This window comes from Clupea harengus, chromosome 19 (assembly GCF_900700415.2).
Source record: "Clupea harengus chromosome 19, Ch_v2.0.2, whole genome shotgun sequence".
NCBI classification, from domain to species: domain Eukaryota; kingdom Metazoa; phylum Chordata; class Actinopteri; order Clupeiformes; family Clupeidae; genus Clupea; species Clupea harengus.
The window spans coordinates 27,033,779-27,059,984 of record NC_045170.1 but is presented as its reverse complement, the minus strand read 5'-3'; the positions used below and the strand labels follow the sequence as shown (position 1 = coordinate 27,059,984).

General features: G+C 42.3%; 1 protein-coding gene and 1 pseudogene across 1 annotated transcript in view; one reads left to right on the top strand and one right to left on the bottom strand.

Annotated features, from left to right (window-relative positions):
- The window catches only part of slco2b1 (solute carrier organic anion transporter family, member 2B1), a 70,467-nt gene that overhangs the window by 41,398 nt on the left and 2,863 nt on the right, over positions 1-26,206 (top strand). Inside the window, exons 8-13 of the mRNA XM_012818516.3 lie at positions 5,689-5,794; positions 7,291-7,455; positions 7,695-7,884; positions 8,401-8,548; positions 8,873-9,042; positions 15,002-15,066. Coding sequence (XP_012673970.1) covers positions 5,689-5,794; positions 7,291-7,455; positions 7,695-7,884; positions 8,401-8,548; positions 8,873-9,042; positions 15,002-15,066 — 844 coding nt within the window. The remainder of the gene's footprint in view (positions 1-5,688; positions 5,795-7,290; positions 7,456-7,694; positions 7,885-8,400; positions 8,549-8,872; positions 9,043-15,001; positions 15,067-26,206) is intronic.
- LOC116225053 lies at positions 21,806-25,187 on the bottom strand (annotated as a pseudogene).

The following is a 26,206-nucleotide window of genomic DNA, read 5'->3' as shown; positions in this document are numbered from 1 at the left end:
TATGCAAATTAACATCAGTGTGGCAAATGTTTAAGGTGAATCAGTGTAACTTGGTAAGGTAACTCCGCTTTGTGTTGTGGTTGCAATACTAGCCATTTCTGCTACTTGAGCCCATGTTGTACCAACACCAGGGATAACCCTATCTCTCTACCATAGGTGCACAGTTTCTGGGGGAAAAACAAAAGGACTAGATCATTACTGAAATAAACCAGCCAACAAGAAACACACACACACAAAAAAAACTAATTTTAAAGTACAGAGTACCAAATACTGATAACTACTGGACACTGATAATCAGCAGCAGCATAAAAACACCAGTGACAACACAAAAAAAAACAAGCGAGCAGGCAAACAACAACAAAAATAAAGCTCAACTGCATAAACCAAATACTGATGATCACTGAAAATCAGCAGCAGAAAAATACCTTCCTGCTTGTACAAACAAATAAAGGAGGAAGTTACAGAACAGGAGCAAACAACTAGATGGGGTTTCCTACCAGATGTATGAGGTGGCAGATGCACTAACCAAGACACAATCAACCATAATCTCCAAAGAGATAACCAAATAAGTGAGGCCATGCCACAGATTATTAATCACACAGGGAAAAAACAAACAAACACCAGAGGAACAGATAACCAAGGTAAAGCCATCAGAGGAACAGATAAGTAAAACAGCACCAGAGTATATACCGATCAGGCAATGGCCATTGGAGTAGACAGGACAGAGAGAGCATCTTTTGTTTACTCGTGGTCTGGCTGCTACTGGGGATTACCTGTAGGCAGAGAAGGAATACTGGCAAGAATACAGGTAGACAGGACTCACCAATCTCTCACTATATTTAGACTGACGAACCAACACGAAACACAAGACTGAACTTAATGACCAAAAAGGGGAAACGGATAATAAGCCACAGGTGAACTAAACAAGGGGAATTAACAAGACGCAGGAGAAACCAATCAGGCAGACAAACAGGGTATTTAACAAAGCAGGGCCCTATTCTTCGTAGCTCGCTAAACGGTTTAGCGAGCTAATTTTCAGGCTAAGATGAAAAACGCCCCTCTTTTTGGTTCGTGGAAGCAACTTTCGATAAATCGCCATAGTTACATATCAATTAGCACTAACCTACTCCAGCGCAGGCTAACTTAAGTGTAGCTGGATAAGCTTGCCACACCCCCGGAAAAAGGAGGGATCCCATTGACCAAGGAGCCATATTAGATAGTTAGATTAGCGTAGGGAGAGAGTTCTTTGCAATCGCCAAGATCCATTATTCCATCATGATGAGTTCTTGTATGAGCGCTACCGATTCAGCCAACAAGGAATAATTAATTTACAAGACCTTCTCGAGTCATTTATTGCGAACACCACAGTCGAACATTGACTGATTTTTGCAGTGTCCGCGATGCGGAGAACAAAGCACTCATAATTATATGACAGTGTTATTAGTACACCATAGCATATCATTATTGTAGAAAATGATTAATGTGAACTCATGATAAGAAGAGAGAAATACACACAATTTATTTTCACTGCTTCAATTTATTGCATTTGTTATTAATACATTTACATTTAGTCATTTAACAGACGCTTTTATTCAAAGCGACTTACAAGGAAATGTAAAACTACACAGAGGTAGGAGGTGAGAGGAATCGAACTAGCAACCTGCTGTACCAGTTCACACTTGCCGTCATGTATTCATACATAGATATCATCCTATAGACATCCCAACACACCGCTTCTAGTCTTGCTCTCACAGCGGTGGCGGTGTTGAATTTTGCAATGATTATGGTCTTGTATTTTTCATAAGCGTTCATGTTCATCTCCTGCTCGCCAGCGGAGAAAAAAAGAGCCCTCTTCTTTGAGAACCATTAGAAAATCATTGTTTTGGTGATCGACCTTTCCTGCCTTTTGAAGTAGGACGTGCACGCGCAATTGCCATGATAAGTTTAGCCTGGTTGAAATTAGCCACATGATTTGGATGCGGACCAGCCTTTGAAGAGCCAATATATCCTGTTCTCAATCAGCTCGCTAATGTTAACGGGCTAAAAGGACAATTGATTAACTTAGCTTCAGCCCTACGACGAATGGGGCCCAGGTGAGACAGAAAGTGACTGAAAAAAACAGGACGTGGCAGAAAGCAGGTGGGGGCGGAACTCAAGATGACAACAAAGAAGCACATGGCATAAACAAACAAACACGGGAAAGCACATGGCGGGAACAAGGAAACACAAAACAAATACAGAGCACAATCCTGACATATATGAGGTCTTGATGAGTTATGGTTAGGGTTGTGCTTTTTGATATTCTTGGAATTACAAGGAGACCTGCACTCTGGGAACTAAGTGATATTTGTGGGCAATAGGGGACAACTAATCCCTTGAGGTAATTTGGAGCTAAAGCGTTGTATGTTAGAAGGAGTACTTTGAAATTAATTCTACTTTTGACAGGGAGCCAGTGCAGAGAGTACAGGTGAGATATGTTCATATTTCTTATGTCTAGTGAGTGTGTGAGCAGCAACAATGAAACCTCTGGTGTTGGTGAGTTTCATGTAGCTCGCTGTGCCATATCCTACCTCACTGGCATCACAGAAATGATGCAGCTGGGCATCGCAAACTTCTCCAAAGTCCTGTGGGTGGTAACATCTTCTGAAGTTCAGGCTTGTCAACTGGTTCAGACCACCGATCCATGTCTCCCATCTCTCGGCAACAGTGGGCAGAATCTCTGAGTCCCATCCATAGCTTCCTCTGCAGAGTTCTTGCATTATCCTCTTTGCTGAAAAGACCATAGGTGCGAGAAATCCCGAGAGGATCGTAACCAGAGTTGGCGACTAAGAGTATGCCCCGTCGTGTGTAAGGCTGTTGTTTCAGAGAGATATTAAAACATAAGGTGTCTGAAGCGATGTTCCACTGCATGGCAAAAGTGCGCTATAGTGGCAACTCACTATTCACCAGGTTAACATTCGCAATTTCCTTCAAGGCTCTGTCTTCTGGGATTGAGGCTAGCACAGATCTGCTGTTGCTCACCCATTTCGTTAATCTGAAACCTCGTGTAGCACATGCTTCTCTGAGTTTACTGACCAGACGAATGGCTTGTCTGTCAGAGGTAACAGATTTTAGACAGTCATCGACATACAAATTATTTCTGATGGTATTCAGAACATCCATGGCCACGTTGCCCTCATTGTCTATGGCTGTTCTCTTCAAAGCATAGTTGGCGCAGCTTGGTGAGGACACAGTGCCCAATAGATGCACTACCATTCCGTACTCTGTGTGGGGTTGGTCGACATTGCCATGAGGCCACCATAAGAACCGCAAGAAGTCAGCATCATTTTCAGGGACTCGGACTTGATAGAACATCCCCTCAATATCTGCCTAATAATATTTACGATCTCCTTCGGAATGTGTGGCTGGTGATTTGATTAAGGAAGTTGATGTTTCCGTAACTTCGGGGAATAAAGTTTTACTCACGGACCACAGCTCGTAGGATGCGTCAAACAATCCTTCCAATGCATTGTCTTTGTATTGGAAATTCAAAGCTGGCAAAGTCCTTTGTTTGCGAGGGTTGCCTGAGACTGATACGGATAGTTTTCCGGCTGATACAAACTGTTTGTTGACTGATACGGACAGTTGTTTGACTGATATTGCGGCATCCTACGCGATTTCGTTCGGATCCACTTTGGCGAGGGTAGACAGATGTTTAGAACGTGCGGGTGAAGTTAAGTAAGTTATGTTCGTAACGTAGGGTTTACATAATCTGGTTTAACGCCACCGTCAAAAAACTGTGTCCCTCTACTCCCGCCAGTTGATTCAAACCCACCACCTGTTTCCTGTGTGTAAAGGTAAATCTCCAAAAAAGGCGGAGCTTAGACACCCAATCCTACTTAACACTAAGCACCCCGTGACACAGGCTATACTAAACATCACAGTAGAGCTTAGATCATAATACTAATAATATTCATAATACTAGAAATGAGCAAATAACATAAATATCATAAAAAAAAAATATCATAATAAATATCATAAAAAAATCATAAACAGCAGAAATGGATCCAACATACACTATAAGGAGAGCATTGCAGTATTCTAGTGTAATAAAGCGAGGATTAGTTTTTCTGCATCTTGGAGGGATAGGACTTTTCTGGTTTTGGCAATATTGCGTAGATTAAATTATGTCTGAGATCTATTTTATGTGTCAAGAAGGAGGTCTTGGTTGATAATTACACCAAGATTTTTGATACTAGTGTTGGATGTTAATGAGATGCCATCGAGTGTGGGTAGATGGCTAGATAACCTCACCCAATTGTTTAGGGCCTGCAAGCATAATGTCAGATGTATCATTACTTAAAGTAGTGTCTCATTCAATAAGGCTAGTGCATGTTTAAGTGGTTTTGTGGAGATAGGGTCAAGTAGGCACATTGATGATTTAGATGAGATCAGGGAATTTAATTCAGGGAGGTCAATGGGTGTGAAGGATTCCAGGAGTGCACCAGGATGTGGGGGTGTTACAGAGGTAGTCATGGTGATTCTAGGAGTGCACCAGGATGTGGGGGTGTTACAGAGGTAGTCATACTGCATCCTGGAAGGGCTGTGGGGTCATGGAGACTGTCAATTTTTTTCTCTTATTGTTAAAATTGTATTATTGAAAAATGTCATGAAGTCGTTACTGGTACAGGTTATAGGAACAAAATGTTTGAAATTGTATTGTGGTTTTGTGTTAGTCTAGAGATGGTGTTATAGAGAAACCTTGGGTTGTTTTTATTATTGTCAATCAATGAAGAATAGTAGGCTGATTTCGCATCAAAAAGTGCTTGTTTATAGCTTACAAGACTATCCTTCCACGCCAGGTAATACCTCTATCAGTGTGATTTACAGTGTGCTTAGATGTTCTGGGTAGAAATACAGTTTGTCTGTGCTTGGGCAATGAGTCTATTGGGGCAGCAGAAGTTAGTATAGGGTAGTAGATCTTTTAGATTGTCAGCAATTAGCCTTGGCTAGGTGAGGAGCTAGATTCTTTTAAAGGAGACTGGTGACAGCACCTCTCTGCAGTAGCCCATGCTTCCTCCAGAATGTTGGCCAATCATCGCTGACGTCATTGCATGGGCACCACTCTGAAAGCCAGTTGCTTGTGATGTTATAAAAATGTTGGTGACATTTTTGGTCACCTTACAGACTAGAGACACTTCTCCTGTTAGTCAAGCGATCTGCTGGTCAATGAGCCTTGATTCTGGCATGCTGGGACCAAAACCTGTCTGCTTTATGCTGTCAGAGCACAAATGTAGCTTCTAACTGAGGGGTATCGTAATCCAGAACTGAAATGCCAACACTGAAAATAAAGAAAGGAGACAATGGTGCTTAATCTGTGGTGTGAAGAGTCTTTAGGTGTGAGGTAATACATGCAGACAGTACACCTTGATTGAATTTTCAGTTCTTAAATTTTGTTTTAACTAAATGCTAAATAATATTCCTATACACCTAGCCAGGCAGGGTTAGGCACAGTGATATCATTCAAATAGACTAATTTACTTGAATTGTTTCATGAAACGCCCTGACATGTTCTTGGATGCTGTAGATGAGTTGGCATGGAATGACCTATACTCTTAGGTCAGAACTGTTTTTGTAGAATGTGCTTGAAATGATGGTTAATTTCAAAATTACAGCTGTCCATAGCAACACTTTATTTTGACTACACAGGAATCCACATCAAATGAACACAACCCCAAACTGGAGGATGAACTCAAGGTTGAAAGACCAAAACCTGACCAGATGCAGAAACTCACCCTCGTGCAGTTCATTAAAAGTAAGTTGTTTTTTTATGTAAAAACCTACAGCCATAAAATCAATTGAAATTGTCCTTAGGGCGCTTTACAGAGCCCAGAGCTTGAACCTGAAAAAATGTGTTGTGTGAAAATTAAGCCTGTAAAGAAAAGTGTGTATATATATAATTGCAGTACATCAAAAAATCTCATATTGGTGACATGTAATCCATTAAGTAAGACAGTATTAGGCAGTATTCATGCTGGATTCATTGTACCAGGGAATGCTATGTCCTGCAATTTTCAGGTGATATGACTGGCCAGTTTGTGTTTGGGTTGAAAATGAGAATCACATTGTTTTGCACAAGGAACTTTCTGGACCAACTTATTTTGTTTTATCACCAAAATGATATGTGTTACATTTAGTTTTGGGAGATTTGGAAGACACAAGCCAATGCCTTTTTAGACGCCGCTGTCAAGCATGTTACAAAACATAAACATATTTTCTTCATCAATTGCGCTCATACATTTGCATGCCAGGGCAAAGTTTGCCCGCAGTAGAGTAGCATTAATAGCCAGCTAGCAGAACTATTCTCAAGTGGGCAAAGCAAGCAGCACCTGCTGTCAGCTGAGGCAGAGAATGAAGACAGGATTGATGAACCTCTACTCTCGTCTCAAGTCAACAATCTGCTATCGTAAGCGATTGTTTTGATTGTTATAAGAAACCCAACGTTAGTTACAAACGGTTGCATTTGCTAATGGGCTAGAGATTCAACAAGTGGGCTTACGATAACAGCAGCCCGAAAAACTAGCTTTAACGTTTTCAGCTTACCAACAAAGTTATAGGGAACAAATATTATGGGCTTCTAGCTAACATAATGTTTCTGCGCTTGTGTGCGTGTCTCTCTCCCTGTGTGTGTCAAAATTTGTGTTTGGTGGATTATTTCTCTGTTGTTACAATGCTAATTGGCATTGTATTTTATATCTTTGGAAAGCCTGTTTACATACCTTTACCTTACCTTATTTACCGTTTCACCCGCTAATGAGGCTCCTAGTGGTGTATTACATGAATAAAGTGTAAAATTGCCAATATGACTTGTTTGTTGCTTGTTACTGATCGAGAGTTCAATCATCCAATCCACCAAACAACTCAAAACAAGAGTGAATACCAACAGGAGAATACACTGTACCTTTAAATCAACATTATGCAGGCTTTTACAGTTGTAAATGTATGTTTTTGTAGGTAGCTAGATTTTATTACATCCTCAAATCATTTTGATGTTCACACCTGCCCTATGGTGTTTTGTGCGCTCATTGAAAAAATACATGAAAATGTAAAAAAACGCGTTTTCATCATGACGTTGCTGAACATACCATCAAGACACATCAGCAAGAATGCTCACAAGCTTTTCTCAGTGCTACTGGTTATGTTGCTGCTGATTGCAAGGCATGTCTGTTCACTTTAGAGACTTGGCTTACTTGTTTTAGACAAAAAACTCTGCCATGCCTCTTTAAAATCTCAAGAGTCTGCTTCTTTTAGGTTTCCCCAGTACTATGATGAGAACACTGCGGAACCCCATCTATCTCCTCGTGGTGCTGGGTCAGGTCAACCTTGCTGCCATGGTGGCTGGCCTGGCTACTTTCATGGCTAAGTTCATTGAAAAGCAGTTCACTCTAACAGCCTCATTCTCCAACATGATGATTGGTAAGTCTAACGGAACCATAATGTAACAATTTTTTGTGTCAGTGTACAATAGAAAAAAATGCATTTACATTTATACAGTTACATTTAGAAATACATCTGTACATTTGTAAAAAAAAGATAGGAATTGTATGGTAATACAAAACATGCTTTTGTAGATATAATCTCTACTTCCTTTCTTTTCCTCTCTTTGTTTATGTTAAGCATCTTGTCTCTTTTTAAAAGTACTCTTTGTGTTTTAGGAGGTGTGAATATTCCCGCAGCTACTCTGGGCATAATGACTGGAGGACTAATTATGCGCAGACTAAGCCTATCTGTTAGAGGCTCCGCCCTAATGTGCACCGTGTCTGTCCTGGTTTGCATCATGTTTGCTGTGCCCCTCCTTTTCATTGGTTGTCCCACACAACCAATTGCTGGACTGAATCTTTCCAAGTAAGTATCTCATTTAAATTGGGGTTTTGTAATCCTCCACAAATAAAATCTATGTCATATGGTGACATTGTTGTATCAAATACTTCTGCCTCTTAGTCCAAAAATATGAAAGTGTGACTGGACCTGCTGCCTACTGATCCCGTTAGGAGACAGGTCATTTATTTGCTCAGTGCGAGGATGTCTGGGATTTGTGTACTTTCTCCACTTGGATACAATATCACATGTGTCAGTGATCCATGCTCCTGTTTTCTGAAAACAATATTTTTTTTTCAGAACAGTTTAACATGTTTCCATTAGTCAGACATGTTTCTTTCCCTTTAAGAAAGGACGGGATAGGAAAGGGAAAGGGAAGACTGACTCAAATTACATTGATCCTCTAAGATGTCATCTGTTATAAAGTATACCTTTAAAGTTGGTAATAGATATGGCAGACTTTATCACAGAAATCAGCAATATGCTGAATCTATGCTCACAACCTTACACCTACTTGAAACTGTTCCCTTACACTTTTTCCAGACAAAAGGATTCCTCTGACTGCAGTGTGCAGTGCTCCTGCTCAGACGAAGCCTTTAATCCCGTTTGTGGATCCAATGGTGTGGAGTTTAGGTCTCCGTGTCATGCTGGCTGCAGAACGGCAATATTTGATGACAACGGCAGGAACATTGTAAGTGTATACCTTCTTTCCATCCATGATGAAAAGGTAGAAGCAACTTTCATTTTGTATTTTAAATGAATACATTAAGAATGTATTACTTTGAGGTGGGGGAGGGAAGGTAGAGTATGGGAGGTGTTAGGGGTTAAGAAAGAAGGTGATTTTGAGCTAGTACATCAAAAGGGTTTGTCATGTCAGAAATAGAAGCGGATCTTGCCCATGGTGTCCCTTGGAATTTCAGCATGTGGTAATTAACTAATGTTACTAAGTCAGAACATTCTTCAATGTAATTCAAGTTAGAACAAAAATGTCATATATTTATTTTGAACTCCACAGAACTACACGGACTGTGGATGCATTGGGATGCAAAACACTCCAAGTTCTGCTGCGCCCGGTGACTGTGGCAGCAATTGTACCCATCGTCTCCTTCCCTTTATGGTGTTGTCCTCCCTCACATGCGCCATCGCCTCTCTCTCCCAAACGCCATCCTTCATGATGATACTGAGGTACCACCAATACACCCTTGCATTCCATGTGTACAAAAAGTACCTTTACAAACCCACCAACACCACATCAACTTATTTAACATGTCTTTGGCCCCTTATTTATGTATCCTTTATATACAGTATACAACAAACCTGAGTACACCGCTGGTCAATATTCTATCACTAAAATGTGAAATGTAAATATAAATGTTAAAATACCCCAAAGGTCTTCTGTTTGATTCATATCGGGATGCATACTTGGCCAAGACAAAGTTTGCATTCTTTTCTTCTTCAAAAACTCCTATGTGATTTGTGTAGTGCCTTTTGCTGTTGAGACCCTCCTATTGAATAATCTTCTTATCTCCATCCGAGAAGTGTACATCCTTTCCATGTTTAAGCCAGGACTAAAACACTCCTCTTTGGTTAGGAAATACAGCACCCTGCAGCACCTACTGTATGTTGTGTTATGCTGTGGATGCTGATGAAGTGGCTGCATTACTTGTTGTTCCCTTTGGGTGCCTAAGGTGACCAGGGCTCATATCCCAGTTTCCTCCCTTACCCTTCTGGGTTTGTAACTCCGGGGGGGGTCATCTGACCCTAACCACTTCCCTTATCCTATCGAAAGGTTGCTGGTTGGATCCCGACTCCTCCTGACCAAGAGCCAAAGTGTCCAAGGTGACTCTGAACCCCACGCTGCTCCCGATGTGCAGGATGGCCGCTTGCACTGGAGCCTCCGCCATCGCTGTGGGTAGATGTCTGAGGCATTAACATGTAAAGTGCCTTGAGTGCTCTATGAGTCCAAATGCAGGCCATTTACCATTTAAGGAAGAAAATGTGAAAATGTTGCAGTGGCCAAGTATACCACGTGATTTCAAACCTATTGACCACTTATGGGGAGAAAAGAGTAGAGAAAAGTTGATTAACACTCCCCTTTAAACATCAAAGCTCTCAAGGTGGTCATCCTTCAGAAGTGGAACTGGATAGACATGACAGAGTATTGCAAACTTTAACACTGAATTTCAAGTAGGGTCAGTGCAGTACAGTCATACAGATGTTTCATTTTGTCCTACAAGGAGGCCAAACTTTCCCTAGCCTGCTCCCCAGCCACTTACAACCGGTGCTGAACCCATCAATGTCAATTAGTCAATCAGATTCCGAGAGGGTTTGGGCTGTGCCACTGGATAATATAGAAGAGCTAACGGCCAACAGATTGTATGCCCAAAATCAAGTTTGTTCGGGCTCAACCCGGTACTCTCTAACTTCTGTGGCAACCATGACCCTGTCGAACAGCTCACTAAGTGTTCAATTGGCTTGTTGCTGTGCCACCAAGTCGCTGTGAGAAACAGACAAGAGAGAGTCAAGTATTGACACAGAGGAGGCGCCACTCTCCTCTGTGCAACTCTGATCAGACTATGGTTCTGCTGCCCACCAGCTCCCTCCAGCTTTTACCAGGCAGAAATGGCACAGGGAGATATAGGCCTAACACGGGGAGAACTAACACCCAGAGAGCTGACAGGACTAACATTCTTGATAGAAACAGCAAGCGCAGCAGGCATAACCTGCAAACTACCGGCTACGTCCTCCTACCGCTTACCTGTTGTCCTACATTTTCTGCCCTCTCCCCTATAGCCAGAATTATCTCGAGCCCTGAACTCACAACCACCACGGTGCATCAACACAAACGTGTCTGCTATAGCAGCGGCCTCCGCAGAAGTCTTCCCTTTATGTTCCCTTATCGGTCACTAAGTAACTTGGAACAGAGTTTTTAAATTGCTCCAAAAAAGTCACACAACATCTGACAAAGTACGAACCTCCAGTGAATGTATAACTAACTCCCTGGCAATCTCCATGTGAGTGCCTACCAGATTTCTCCCAAGACCTAAACTTTAGGCAATAAGCTTCTGAAGGCAAGCTAAAAGATTTAAGCAGCGATTTGATAGTCAATACAGCTACTTTACTTCGACAGCAAAACTATCCTAATGTTACATACCATTGTAGACAATGTCTCCCAAAGAATCAGATACAGTCAATCACAAAAATGCTGCACCTGACTAACTACAATCACGTGCCCACGTGATGGCAATTCCACAACACTCGATACAGTTTTATTCATAAACTCGGGTCTTCGCCCATCAAATAATGGACCAGAAAAAGACGAGCCATCATTAGTCACAGCTAAGAGCAGGGTGGGTGTGGTAGAGCGAGAGTGAGAGAGAACGGGAATGTATACGAATATTTTGGATGTAGCGACTTGAGAAAAGTTATGTTGCTGTAACATTGAACCAGTGTGTGTTACGAATTGGTGGTGATGTACAGAACTCAAATGCACGACTCAGAACTCAGCAGTAGAATGAAAGGGTTAACGTTTTACTAAGCAGGATTCGGTACACAGGTAGGCAGTCCAAGAGCAGGCTAACAAATCCAAATAGGCATAGGCAATAGAGAAGTCGTCGTACAGGCAATGGGTCGAAAACACGAGTAAATTAAATAACAATGAGAAATCGCTAATCACTGGGAACACTAGGAAAAACACAAAACATACCACGTAACATACAATGACGAGAACGCAACGAGAAACAAGAATACATGGACTATATACACACACACAACAGATAACGAGGGACAGGTGAGGAATGGGGGAGGATTTAAAAAGGGCAAAGCACACCGGGCCCAGGTGTGTCTCATGCAGTAGACAGCCCTCCATTCACATTTACATTTAGTCATTTAGCAGACACTTTTGTCCAAAGTGACGAACAAGGGAGAGAACAGTCAAGCTACAAGCAATAGAGACCTAGTGTAACAATAAATACTACTTTACATAAGAAATAGAAAAACGAAATAGAAAAGAAAAAAAGAAGTGCAGGAATGTAACTGCTGTAAGTGCAAGTTAAGCACTAGTCGAAGTGCCAGTTAGGAAGGGAGGTGGTGGAGGGGCTGTCATAGCAAAGACATGCACAATTGATTCAAAACAAAGTTAGTGGGTAGAGTTCGGCTGCCAATGAGTAAATGTACTTAATGGATATGGTGATGAGGAGCAATGTTTCCACATCCATCAGCATTTGTGAGCAAAGGTCACGCTATAAGAGAGAGAAAATATTGTTAGTTAACATCAATTTGATGAGCAGATAAGGAGATACATTTAGGTAAGCAATTAACAGCAGGTATATGGCCATTTTATCAGTATTAGCAGTAGCAAAAGGATATAGAAGGAGAGGGAGAGGCTATCTGGCAAGGTGTATGGACATTTTATTTACATTTAGTTTGGATGAATTATGTTTAGTTATGGTTGGGTGTGAAAGAGTATGCTGTTCTTTTACTCTGTGAAGACTGGGTGGAAACGCCAACTGAAAGATGATTCTGTTCCTGGCGAATCCTTGATGAAACGCCAAAGTTGGTTCAAGTTAGCTTGCTCAGAATAAGGCACTTGGGAAGGTGGCTTAGCGAAAGAATACGTTTATTCCGATTATTTGGTTTCTATCTTCCGTGTCCAATCCAGAGGTCCAATCAGGAGCTGTAATAACAGCATCACTATGACAACTCACTCACTCAATGTTGGCCGCGAGCTCGCTGGCAACAACGCAGGCAGATCGATTTGTGAACGGTATCTGTTTCTCAGCAAACAAAAATCATGGCGTGCTCTAATCCCGACAAAAAACGAAAAGTTGATTCCAAAAATCGCGAAGTTAATAAGGATTGGACTGACAAGTATGCATTTGTGCTGCCAGTGGGGAGCACAAAACCAATGTGTTTTATCTTCAACGAGACGGTTGCCCTTGTCAAAACTGGTAACGTGAAACGTCACTATGAAACATAGCATGCACACACTTCGAACAACATTACCCCCAGAACTCTGAGGTAAGGTCCAGAAACCATCTGCAATCATCATACCAAGCAACATGCAGTGTAATAGTTAGATCAGCCACACAACAAGAGCGTGCATACCTCAACATACTGTTGTGAGTCCGCCTTTTCAACCATGAATATGGTCAAAAACATATACAGGAGCACACTCACTAATGAACACTTCATCAGTGCCTCTGCCTGGCCTTCACACCTTTTATGCCTAAGTTTAAAGCACACAAAGGGTGTCACCTTTCACACAAATAAAGCCAGACCACATCACCTTTTGTGCATAGTTTGAACGTTTTTGTAGGAGTTATGTTTTTGGATTTAGACCGTCACTGTTCCGGACCCTGGACTGAATGGAAATTTGGCGAATGGACCTTTTGGGTTTCTAATTGAGCACCCCTGCTTTAGAGGAAGTGGATGATATGTCTGCTTGGAGGGAGTTTGAGGTGGTATGTATGTCTGGGGGTCAAGGTGTGAATGTGGGGGCATGAGAGGTATTGCCAGGCAGAGGGGTCTAGTTGAAATGCTAATATGTCTGTCACCAACCATCTGGTGTGGCTGAAGCTAAAAGAGTGGGGGGTTTATTAATATTGTCTGAACAGTGCCCAGTGGCTGGCGGCAGCCTATCATGCCTGGCAATTGAACTGAAAAAGTTCGGATACAGGCCTATTTATTTTCGTGGGTAGGCCTGGAACAAAACAGACACAGCTAATGCCTTCGATACTAGTCGCGGAAATCCTCTATGATGGGCTATAAAGGTGTCTTCATTTTGTCAATTATTAATGTGCTACATTAAAGTGGCATTATGTAGGAATTGCTAATCGCTAACGAGATGCTACTAAACCTAGAGAAACCTCTTGAAATTTGCTTACTTTGACACTATGACAAACTAGTGAGTCAACAACTTTCCTAACACAATCAAACATCAAGCAAGTGCAACACAAGACAAAGCAAGACGGCAAATAAGCTACTTACTAGTTCGGCAGACAGTAGTAACCGGGCGGCTTCAGGCAATCCTACATAACGCAGTAATATGCCTACGGACCCTGGTATGGCAATGGCACGGAGGCGATTCTCCATATTAAACGTCATTGTAGCGCCCCAATTTTTTTTCAGCTGTTATTTTAAGGTAAAACTGCTAACCCTAACCCTGAAGTACAATTCCTACATAATGCCACTTTAATATAGCTCATTGCACCATTTGTTGATGTGGTGTGTTACGAGCCAGCTCAAGGCACGAAACAAGAAGGGGAGGCCACGCAGAATTTAGGATAATAATAATAATATATGTATTAATGGTTTACAAGTTATATAGTTATCTAATAATTATAGCAAACGTGTGGTGAAGATCAGTGTTGTGAAGAGAAACAAAAGATGTAATGTAAAGTCAGGTAAATGGTAATATAAACAAACAACGACGATAATCCACAACCAACGACACTCCAAAACCAACGACAATCCAAAACCAATCTCTATCCAACTCCGACGACCAACCCAACGCTCTCCCGACTTCAGTCTGATCAGGGCTTTTGTAGCCCAACCAATCATGGGTCACACCTGGGGTACACCTGCTTCCTATTACCTGCTAAGGAAACAGAGACAGAACAGATATGCAAATATCCTGGGGTGGGGCCTAGACCCTCCAGGGTCGTAACAGGTGCGACTCCTGTATGTGATCTACTCATATTAAATATGTCACGTAAGAACAGGGAGGTTGGACTTTTAGTTGCTTCTTGTACGTGCTGTACGTGCCCGGGTGTTGGAGGGCCAAGGAGGCTTTCTTGATGCCCAGGGGCCCTTCATTTCATAATCTGCCCATTCTTATTCCCTCACTTTGTGTTCATATTATGCACCACTATGCGGTATGTCTAGTTAATGACGCATCTTTCTATGTTGTCATTAACTACATGTTTAATATATTTCAATTTGATAATTTTTCAGTTAATTGTGGAAGTGATCATTGAAAAATAGAAATATATTGTTCGGTGTACTCATTTATGCTGTATACTATAGCCACATAAAGCCATTACATATGGCGTGCAGGGCAGAGTGCTTGTGACTTGTTTTCAAGCTTACATTGCTGTTGCCCTACTTGAGTATTGCTTCTAGATGTCTCTTTTTTATGTTTCAGGACAGTCACTCCAGAGTACAAATCTTTTGCCCTTGGAGTTCAGTTCATGCTCTTCCGAGTGCTAGGTGAGTAACAAACATTATTTTCTGGACATTTCCAGTAAACAACCAAACAAATATTAAAAGAAGCTGGTTCCATGGGTTGATGCAAAGCACTAGACCATTCAGATACACCAAAAATGTGTACACTTCGGGAGTCACGTGAGACCGCGGAACGAGATGGACGTGTGAAAAAGCTGCTCTGCACAAACCCCCGAAATTAATCTGAATATATGCGTCAACTGACCCCATAATAGTGTTTAATAGTATTTAATAGATGCGGGAATACTACTACACGTGAATTAAACGTTTAGTAAAAGTTAAAACAAGATAACTATGAGTGTAACTTCGAAACTGAGGGCTGCTAAGCAAGGCGTTAGCCATGCTAACACAGGGAGTGGAGTCAAGGACTCAATTGGGGCTGAGACCAAGCCAAAGGAGTCGAAAACCGTTACTGCCATGACACCGCCTGGGTTTGCTGAATTACAGGCAGCACTTGAGAAAGCGATGGATGAGATGGCCCGGTTCAGTGGCACCTTAACAACCTTGCAAGCTGATGTTACAAATGTCAAGACTACTCAAGGTAAAATGAAAACGGATGTTGTATCTATTTTTCAACGACTGAATGAGGCTGAAGGTCGTGTTTCTGTATTGGAAGACGAAAATGAAGGTCTGAAGCAGCTAGCTCAAACAAGTGCTAAAGAGTGCTCAGAGCTCCGTGGGATGATAACCGACATGGCCAACAGAGAGAGGCGCCACAATGTGCGAATCTTTGGACTGAAAGAAAATAAAGAAAGTCCGTCAAAACTTCGTGAGCGTGTGATGTCCTTTTTCTCTGAGGCCTTGGAAGTGGATTTAACAGACTCTGAGCTACAAATGGTACACCGAGCCTCATCCAAAATACCAACTGGAAATATGCCGCCTCGCCCGGTCATTATCCGCTTTCAGAATCTTTTGGAGAAGGAACGTGTTTGGGCAGCAGCGAAGGCAAAGGCTCGGGTAGGTGATGGAATTCATTGGAACGATTCTAACATCTCTGTATTTCCTGACATGACCAAGGAGGTCGCTGATAAAAGAAAGCAGTTTACCGAAGTCAGGAAGAAATTGCACGAGCTGAATGTTCGTTTCACATTGGCATTCCCGGCCGTTCTTCGTTTTACGTGGAAGGGAGAAAGGGTGAGCTTTACGGAACCCAGCGGAGCTTTGGAGCTGCTTAGCGAAGCGGGACTGCAGTCAGGGAAGGACGGCTCCGATTAAACCTAAGATGGAGTTGCAGGAGTGAGCGCGTCACTTTTGAATATGTTTCTATGGAGTTGTATCTGCTATGGCATATTGAGCTGAAGACAAAGGACAGAACAGGGATTTATTTTACTTCTGGCATGGACTTGGGTCTTGGATTCTATTTTCTTTTTTGGTCTAAAGGGAGCGCATATGTTGTGCTCAATGGTAGCCTTGGCTACAAAGACCAATGTGAGTATTAGGCTCGGTACATATAGCCCAATTTTGTTTTCATTTAGCTTATTTTCATTTGTTTTTCTGCTCGTGTTCGTATGGTTATAGGCCTAACAGCAGCATTTTGACATGAGAATGTGATGGCTTGCCAATGATAATGTCTGGACAAAATTTGAGTTGTATTAAGAGTGGTAGTATTTTGCAAATGTTTACTGCAGGGGTGACATATCAAGATAGGGGGTTGGGCAGAGTCTGGAGGCATCTGGTTGTTGCGCCTTACGGACCATGTGTGGGTGGGGATATTTCTTTGCAAAAGGAAGTTTTGAGGGATTGGGGTGGAGGGTCTTGGGGGTTGTTTTAAGTGTTAAGTGTTTTAAGTTTTGTTTTAAGTGTAGGATTAGGTTTTATGTAGCATGCACAGCACAGAAAGCAGATGGGCATTCTCCTCTTGTATGGTTACACATGCATCTAAATGATGTTAGCATTACCTAATGGCTAAAGTTATAAAGATCATTACATGGAATATCAATGGTTCCCAGAATCCTGTAAAAAGAAAAAAGTGGTTAAGCTATCTGAAAACCCATCAAACAGATATTGCTTTAATTCAGGAGACTCATATGGAGGGTAAAGAAGCAGATAAACTCAAACGAGACTGGGTAGGGCAGGTATTTCATAACTCCTACAGTAGTAAGAAAAATGGAGTGGCAATACTGGTGCACAAGAGGTTAAACTTAGTGATGCTCAATCAGAAAAAAGATGATGAGGGCAGGATGATTTGTATTCACGCTGCCATTGATGGTGTAAAGATTAATATCTGTAATGTTTATGCCCCAAACAGGGATGATAGCAACTTTTTTCACATGGTTAATAAGACCTTGGGAGAACTTGATGATGCTCAGACAGTTATAGGAGGTGACTTTAATCAGGTACAAGATGCTCATCTAGATCGAACAACTTATCATAAAACAGTGCCAAAAGATAGATTGGCTATACAGCTGATGATGAAGGACCATGGTCTGGTAGACATATGGAGGTTGGTCAATCCCAGAGAAAAAGAATACACCTTCTTTTCACATGTGCATAAATCGCACTCAAGGATTGACTATTTTCTAGTTTCAAGAAAATCGACTGAGATGGTAGGTGATTGTAAGATTGGAGCTATAGCTCTGTCTGACCATGCTCCAGTAGAGTTGATTGTAAAGCTGAAGTCAAGTAGGTCTACTGGAAACAGATGGAGACTAAATGCCTCTCTTCTCCAGGACCCCACATTTAAGACGTCTTTGGACATCTACCTTAGGGACTTTTTTGATCTAAATGTGGGGTCAACAAAGAGGATTGCAAGTGTGTGGGAAGCCTCAAAGGCATATATCAGGGGATATCTGATCTCGCAGTCCAGTTATAGGAAGAAAATGGCCAATTTAAAGATTAAAGATCTAGAATCTCAGATTAAGAATAAAGAAACTGAATTGGCACAATGTTATAGTGAACATAGATTTAAAGAAGTCTGTAATTTGAAATATCAGCTTAATGAGATTTTTAATAAGAAAGCAGAGTATGCCCTTTTCAGGTTAAAGACCAACTTTTATGAAAGTGGAGAGAAAGCTGGCAAGCTGTTAGCCACACAATTGAAGCGAAAGGATGCTAGCCTCTTAATTCCAGCCATCAATAATGATAAAGGGGAGGTGTTAACGGACAATGTGGAAATTAATAGGATATTTAAGGATTTCTATGAGAACTTATACAGATCAGAAATGTCTGTAGATCAAGCTAAATATGCAGATTTCTTTTCTAAAATAGATATTCCCGAGGTGTCCCAAACACAGGTAAACATGTTAGACGCACCTATAGATGAATCTGAGGTTAGAGCAGCTATCTTGACAATGAAATCTCAACGGTCACCTGGTTTGGACGGCTTTTGCGCGGAGTACTATAAGGTCAACATTGACCTGCTGGCACCTATTCTAACGAAGGTTTACACAGAAGCACTGGAGGTGGGGCTACTGCCCCCTACTTTCAATGATGCAGTAATAACTATATTACTGAAAAAGGAAAAGGACCCATATGAACCAAGTAGCTACAGGCCAATTAGCTTAGAAAACGTGGACTGTAAGATATTGTCTAAGGTGTTAGCAATGAGACTTGAGAAAGTTTTGCCAAAAATCATCAATGAGGACCAGGTTGGTTTCATTAAAGGCAGATCATCTGCTGATAACCTTAGACGCCTATTACATCTTATGTGGATAAATCACAAAAAGGAGGCTCCTATTGCTGCTTTTTCCCTTGACGCCATGAAAGCATTTGATAGGGTAGAGTGGGGGTATTTGATATATACTTTACAGGCCTTTGGCTTTGGGGAAGGATTTATCAAATGGGTAAAGGTTCTGTATTCTGCACCACGGGCAGCTGTTCTCACTAATGGTACCATGTCACCCTTCTTTCATTTAGGACGGGGGACTAGGCAGGGTGACCCTTTATCTCCCCTACTGTTTACCTTGTTTGTAGAACCACTGGCAGTGGCTATAAGAGACGATTTAAATATTAAAGGTGTGATGGCGGGAGGTCAAATGCATAAGATGTTTCTGTATGCAGATGACATATTATTGATATTGTCAGATCCAGCTTCTTCTATTCCAGGTGTTATGGATATTATTGAGAATTTCTCAAAAATGTCAGGTTACAAAATCAACTGGCAAAAATCAGAAGTAATGCCTGTCTCTGTTGGTTGTTCAATTGCAGATATTGGGGCATTTCCATTTACTTGGATACCATCAGGAATGAAATATCTGGGCATTAGATTAACCACAGACTTCCAGACGCTTGTACAAATTAACATGGATCCAGTCCTTCAAAATATCAAGACCAACTTTGCCAAGTGGAAAATGATAAATTTATCTCTATGGGGCAAAATAAATACAGTTAAAATGATGGTCTCTTCAAAGATTAACTATATATCTATGATGATTCCTTTGACTATTCCTGAATCGTTGTTCAAACAATACAATGATATAGTTAGGGATTACCTATGGGATGGGAAGAAGCCCAGGATCAGTTTGAATAAGTTGTTTACTACAAGGGACAGAGGTGGACTGGCTTTGCCAAATATAGAGCTGTATAATATCTCCTTTGAACTGGTCAGATTGTGTGAACACTGGTCGGAGAGGGACTCGACATTGGGGTGGCTGGAAATTGAGAAGTCGCTGACCTTCCCATTTAGTTATATAGATGCTTTGTCTCAAAAACTAGCAAATGCCCACCTAGTTAATCCTATTCTTCAGCATTCAAGGGATGTCTGGAACAAAATCCACAAATTGCTTCGTATGTCTCAATACAAACAGAGTTATTCATCCATTTGGGAAAACCCTGCGGTTAAGATAGGGAAGAAGACAGTCTTCTGGAGAACATGGTATACTAAGGGAATTGCCACCATCAGAGATGTATTTGAGGAGGGAATATTGTATTCATTTCAAGGGCTAAAAGAAAAATATAATCTAAATGATAAAGGGGACTTTTGGAAATATCTTCAGTTACGCAGTTGTGTATTATCTACAGGTTGTAATACAGCACAAGTTGAAAGTGTCCTGCAGAATTTCTTGAAGCTTCCCAAGATGGTGCAGTCATCTTCTGTTTTCTATAAAATGGCTGCTAATGCTCTGTATGGTGAAAGTGAAAATCTGAGGATTATATGGCAAAAGGATTTAGGCATTGAAATGGAACAAGAGGTTTGGGAGAATATTGTGCATAACATGGGTTGGCCAGTGAGAGATATAAAGACCAAATTTATACACTATAAAATAATTCATAAATATTACTGGACTCCAGTTAGACTTAAGAGGCTTGGTTTAATTCAAAGTAATGAGTGCTGGAAATGTAAGAGCTCCATGGGTACTTTTCTGCATCTCATGTGGGACTGTCCACTGGTCTCCCCTTTTTGGGCTCGAGTGATTGGGACTATGGAAGAGTGGCTGGAGCAGCCCTTGCCAAGTTCACCTCGTTTATTCCTACTTGGCGATAAAACGGTGCTAACAGCTGGACTTTCAAAGGCACAGTTGGGGCTAGCTCTCGCGGGCTCCCTTAACGCAGCCAAAGTTATTCTAAGGAAATGGAAGATTACAAGTGCGCCATGTTATAAGGACTGGATTGAGCTCATGACGAGTACAGCCTCTTATGAACTAATGCTGGCCAAGGTGGGAGACTCTGTGTCAAAGTTCTCTGCTATGTGGGATAGTTTCCTGACATATATTAAGGATGGGGGATAAGTAGGAATGATGTTAAGATAGACCTAATGTACTGTATATCATGGTATGTGTCATGGGAGGAGGAGGTATTGTGATCTGTATCGCGGTGCTGCTGTGTTGTGTTTGTGTGATTGTCTGTTTTTGTTTTTTTTGTGTTTGTTTTTTGTTTTGTGTTTGTGCTTTGTAACAATGTCCTTGTGGGATATGGTATTTGGAGAAAACATGGATACTTATGTCATTGTTATGTTGCATTGTGTGTCAAAATAAAATAAAAAAATGTGAATAAAAAAAAAAAAAAAAAAATGTGTACACTTCTTCTAATAATTGTGTCCAGCTGCCAAGAACAATATACAATCAACTGTACAAAATGACGCCATCATATTTCCATTGCCAGACTTTTGCAGTAGAATGGTTCATCCCAAGTCAGTTCAATCAGTGAGTTCAATGTCTGTGCTATGAGGTTCTGGTAATTGTACAGGTAAACCTCATTTCGTTTTGTAATATTTTTTCTTTCTTAAAATACAATTATATAATATATAACAACCATTATGTGGTAATATAGTGACCATTTATCCTGAGTGTCCCTTTGTTAGTCACGTTGTTGGCGTTGACTGGGGGTTCTTTGACACTTGCGGTGTTAAAATAAATGATATCCAAAGCGGTCCAAGTACAGTTCCAAGTGGTTGGTTTATTAACAAAATGGATGGTACAACTTGTGGGTAGTAAATAAATCAGTAAACAAAGTTTGAGAGCACAAAAAGCAGCGAGAATAATCAATCAGCAAGGTCAAAAGCTGTGTGCTCCTAGTCAGCCGCACCTCCCACAGGTCACTCTCCTATTTATTTGCCTTTTGACCTGTAGAGGGCACAAATTCTCAGACAATAGAAATAAATGCATTAAAATAACGTATAAAATAAATACAGAAATGGCTCCTACATAACCGGCCCCTAATTGTATTTGGTAAGCAAAACAATTACGAAATTAAATAAAAATGGGAGCCTTGAAGTCATTACTTTTCTATGTATCAAAATGTATTAAAGACAAAATAGAGTGTACTAGACCATTGTCATCTTGAGTCGTCAAGCTTTGTCTTCATCACCCTCTAGTATCAAACAGAGCTTTGTGATGGGTCTTTTCATGATGCTGCTTTGGGTCTGCTCCTGCTGCTCTCTGAAGTGCTTTAGCAGCTCGCCACGGTTACGGGACCTGACCAGCTCACGTGGGTACGCATATTCCGTCTTCTTGAGAGTCATACCAGTGGGCACGTCCTGCCTGAGCTCCTGCAGGAAGCCGTGGACCGTGGACCGTGTCCCCACCTGGGAGGACAGACTCTCCTTCTGCTGCTGCAGGGTGAGGCGATCATGGCCCAACCGCTCCTTATCAGCAGTCACAAGCACCTCCACGTCGGCGCACTGACTAACGAGGCACTCGCTCAGCTGCTGCAGCTCCTTCTCAGCACAGGAGATGTCATTCTGTTGAAGGCCCCGCTGGGCTTCCATGTTGGCCTGAATGAGGGTGACCTGCACCTGGGTCCTGGATTCAACCTCAGCCTTCACTGTGGAGCACCACTGGATGGTGCCATCTTCTAGAGTGGAGAGGGCTGTCTGGACGGAGTGGCAGTAGCCCTTGGACTCCTCTATAGTCTGGCTCAAGTCAGCAGTTGCTCTTTGGGTTCCAGAGATCAGCTCCTCGGCGCTCCCTTCCCTTCCCTGTGCCCCCCGCACCACTCCTTCAGCCTCAGAGCATTTCCTCTGCAGAGTACTCTGGAGCTCCTGCACAGGCAGCCCCAAAGCATTAGCTGAGCTCAGGAGGCCATCTGCGTCCTCCTGCACCTCCGCAGCCAGCAAACTAATTTGCTCATTCAGCTGCTCATTCAGCTGCTCATTCTGCTGCTCATTCTGCTGCTTCTGCTGCTTCAGCTGCTTCAGCATTGCGTTCTGTTTTTTTGAGCTTTGGCTGATCTTAGTCTTCATCCTGTCCAGCTCTGCTTGAAGAGAGTTGATTTCATCCACAGCAGTCTGTCTCATGGTAGCAATCGCTTGAATCTGGTCCTTGGAATTTGTCTTCAGGTCATTCCTCAGACACACCATCTTCTCAAGGAGCCCATGGAAGGCCTGTAGCTGCAGTTTAAAAACATCATGTCGCTCCAGAATTGCGCTGAACCCTGGCATTGATTGTGCCATCAGGACCTCTTGCAGATGGAGTCGGTGTTCATCCAGTGCGTTGTGCAGAACTTGTTTGGTCTCCTGACACAAGTTGGTCTGCTCCAGTATCTGGGCCTCGCACTGCTGAACGCTCTCCTCCACGGCACTCTTCACGTTGACCACGAGAGCCTCCGTGTCCAGAGCAGCCTGTGTGCAGGCCTCAGTCACCATCCCGTGAAGTTTGGATGTGGTGTTGTTGTAGTTATCCACCATAGCCAGGTGTTTGGCATTGTTCTCTTGAATGGACATCTGCATCTGGCTGCAGCAGGTGTTTATCCGCTGGGTGAAGCCCTGCTGCACAGTCGAGTTGTGCTCCTCAACCTCTCGCTTCCTGTCCAGTTTGGAGTGGAGGCCCGACACATCACTGACACTGACCTCCGCTGTGGTGAGGAGCTGATTAGCAGTGCTATGCAACGCTTCCTCTGCGCTTGCAAGCTCTGAGGCAATAAATTGCTCTTGACTGAGCTCGTCCCTTGCCTGCTGGAGGTCTTCATGGACCTCCTGGAGATTGTGACTAGCCTCTTGGAATTCCTCTGTGCACTGGTCAAGTTGCAGTTTGTTGACTGAAAACAGCCCAGTGACACTCTTCAGCTCTTCCTCTATGGCTTCAATTCTATCGGCATACTCAGTGATCTGTGACTCCTGAGAGGCCAGTCTACTGTTTAAGCTCTCAAAGTTCTCAGAAGACAGGTAAACTCCATGCTTGTCACGAGTGGCAGTTAGATCACGTTTCAAGCGTTTAATTTCCTCTGTATACTCCTTGATAAGAGCCCTCTTGGTCAGTTTCTGGTTAACTTCAGGTTTGTTCATAATGTTCTTTGCACGACATGCATAGTCCAGCGTGCTCATAGTTTCCTCTTGGTTGATGGAGGCCGGGGAGACGGTGGCGATGATGGACGTCCTAGTGTGACCACCCAGTGAATCCTGCAGGATGCGGGTGAGCTTAGACTCCCTATACGGCACGTGTGGCGTCTTCTCCACCAGCGCGGTGATCACCCGGCCCAGCGTCAGCAGAGACTGGTTAATGTTGCCCGCCTCACGGGCACGCTTGTCCACTGCCCCGGACCGGCCGACATTCTCACTGCTGGCCAGATCCACCAAGTTAAGTTTCCCAATCTTCACCAACTCCTCTCCCTCTGGGGTGACCTCCCTCATATGAATTGTGACCGTGAAGACAGAGTGTGAACGACTTGAAGTACGCATTAATTAAAGTGCAGGCTGTTTTCCTCTTGGCAGTACCCCTCTTCATAATTTGATAAACCTCGTTCTTATTGTGCACAGTGATCTCCTCCAGTCCCTTCACAATGACGGATCGCTTGTTTCGAGGATCGTCAAAGAGCTGAAGGCGCTCCGACATGTCAGAGCAACTCAGCAGGTCAAACAGTTCTTCATTGTAGATCTCGAGCAAGGACACCTTGACGGAAAACTCAATCCCACTAGCAGTCAGCTTCTCGAAGATCTGATGCAGAGTACGTGGAATAATCCCAGCAAGAGGATCCTCCTCCCATGTGAACTCTTCATCAGGAGATCTCTCCCCCTCCATCGTGAAGGTTTTTCCTGTACCAGTTTGACCATAGGTGAAAACGGTACAATTGTAGCCCAATATCACTTCGTCTAAAATAGGACACACGACACTTCTGTAAACATCAATCTGCTTTGCCGACGGTGCAAACACCATGTCAAATGTGTAGGTCTTCCTGGCACTTTTGTCTGCAAAACCTCCAGTTCGAACAGCTACTTCTTTTCTGTTTTGGTCGCAATCGAGAACTCCATGTGAGCCAGTCTTGCGATGCGTCTTCCGATGCGTTGAAAGGCCTGCATCGTACAACCACTTGGATGTTTTTGCCCTTTTCGTCCCGTTTGCTACAACACACTTGCGAACTCATTGTTAAAGAGTGCCTAGTATTATCCGGTTTCACGTGTCAAATGAACAAAAAAAAGTGAATTCGTGAGACCGGTATTTGCACCGGAATTGTAAGGTACCTAAGTACCCCCAAAGTAGTGGTGTAAATAGATGACTGACAGATGCTTCCCGGTCCCGTTAATTTACGGAGGAATGCTGATTAACTGAATGCTAATAACGTTCAACTAAGCACAAACAGCAGACAGCTGTTTAAAATGGTGTTCTGATTAACTGTCTCCAAGCGCCGTATTTGTTCGCTTCCGCAAAAGAAAACCGTTTTAAACAGCTGTTATTAGCATTCAGGAGCACACAGCTTTTGACTAATATAGTGACCATTTATCCTGAGTGTCCCTTTGTTAGTCACGTTGTTGGCGTTGACTGGGGGTTCTTTGACGCTTGCGGTGTTAAAATAAATGAAATCCAAAGCGGTCCAAGTACAGTTCCAAGTGGTTGGTTTATTAACAAAATGGATGGTACAACTTGTGGGTAGTAAATAAATCAGTAAACAAAGTTTGAGAGCACAAAAAGCAGCGAGGCCTATCCTCCAGCAAAATAATCAATCAGCAAGGTCAAAAGCTGTGTGCTCCTAGTCAGCCGCACCTCCCACAGGTCACTCTCCTATTTATTTGCCTTTTGACCTGTAGAGGGCACAAATTCTCAGACAATAGAAATAAATGCAAGCATTAAAATAACGTATAAAATAAATACAGAAATGGCTCCTACATGGTAATATAATAATCTTTTCATCTACCCTCTAAATATATTGTTATTTTAGTAAAAGATTTTCGCTACTAGCCATTGCAAAGATAAATATAATATTTAGTACACAATTTCCACTCAGTGTTATGTTGTGTGGGATTGGGCTCTAAATGTTTAAGATGAATTGTTAATCGATCCTCTGCTGACCTGGAACCATAAACGATAATCTGACACTATCTGAAACTATGCAGTCATCTGGCATATTAGTTTGAGGCTGCCCCCTAGTGGACATTATCTATTGGCAGTGTCCTCTCTATTTCACGGGATTACAAAATACCATACAAAGTCATACCTTATTTGACAGTTTTGTGACAGCATGAACTGAACCCTGCTTGCCTACAACTAAAAGTCGTGGCACGCCACTGATATATACATCATTCTCCATAACTCTGCTCCAGTTTTTCTATTTTGTCTTGGCATGTTGGTGATCTTCAGCTTCTCGAGAAAGTTAACCACAGAAGATATCATTATTGATAATGATTCTGGTTCTTCTAGAACTTAGTGTTGCGTTTGACGCCATAGATCATCACATTTCGCTACGACTTGAACGACATGTTGGTATCAAAAACTGTGCCCTATCCTGGTTTAGATCTTACCTTTCTGACCATCTTACA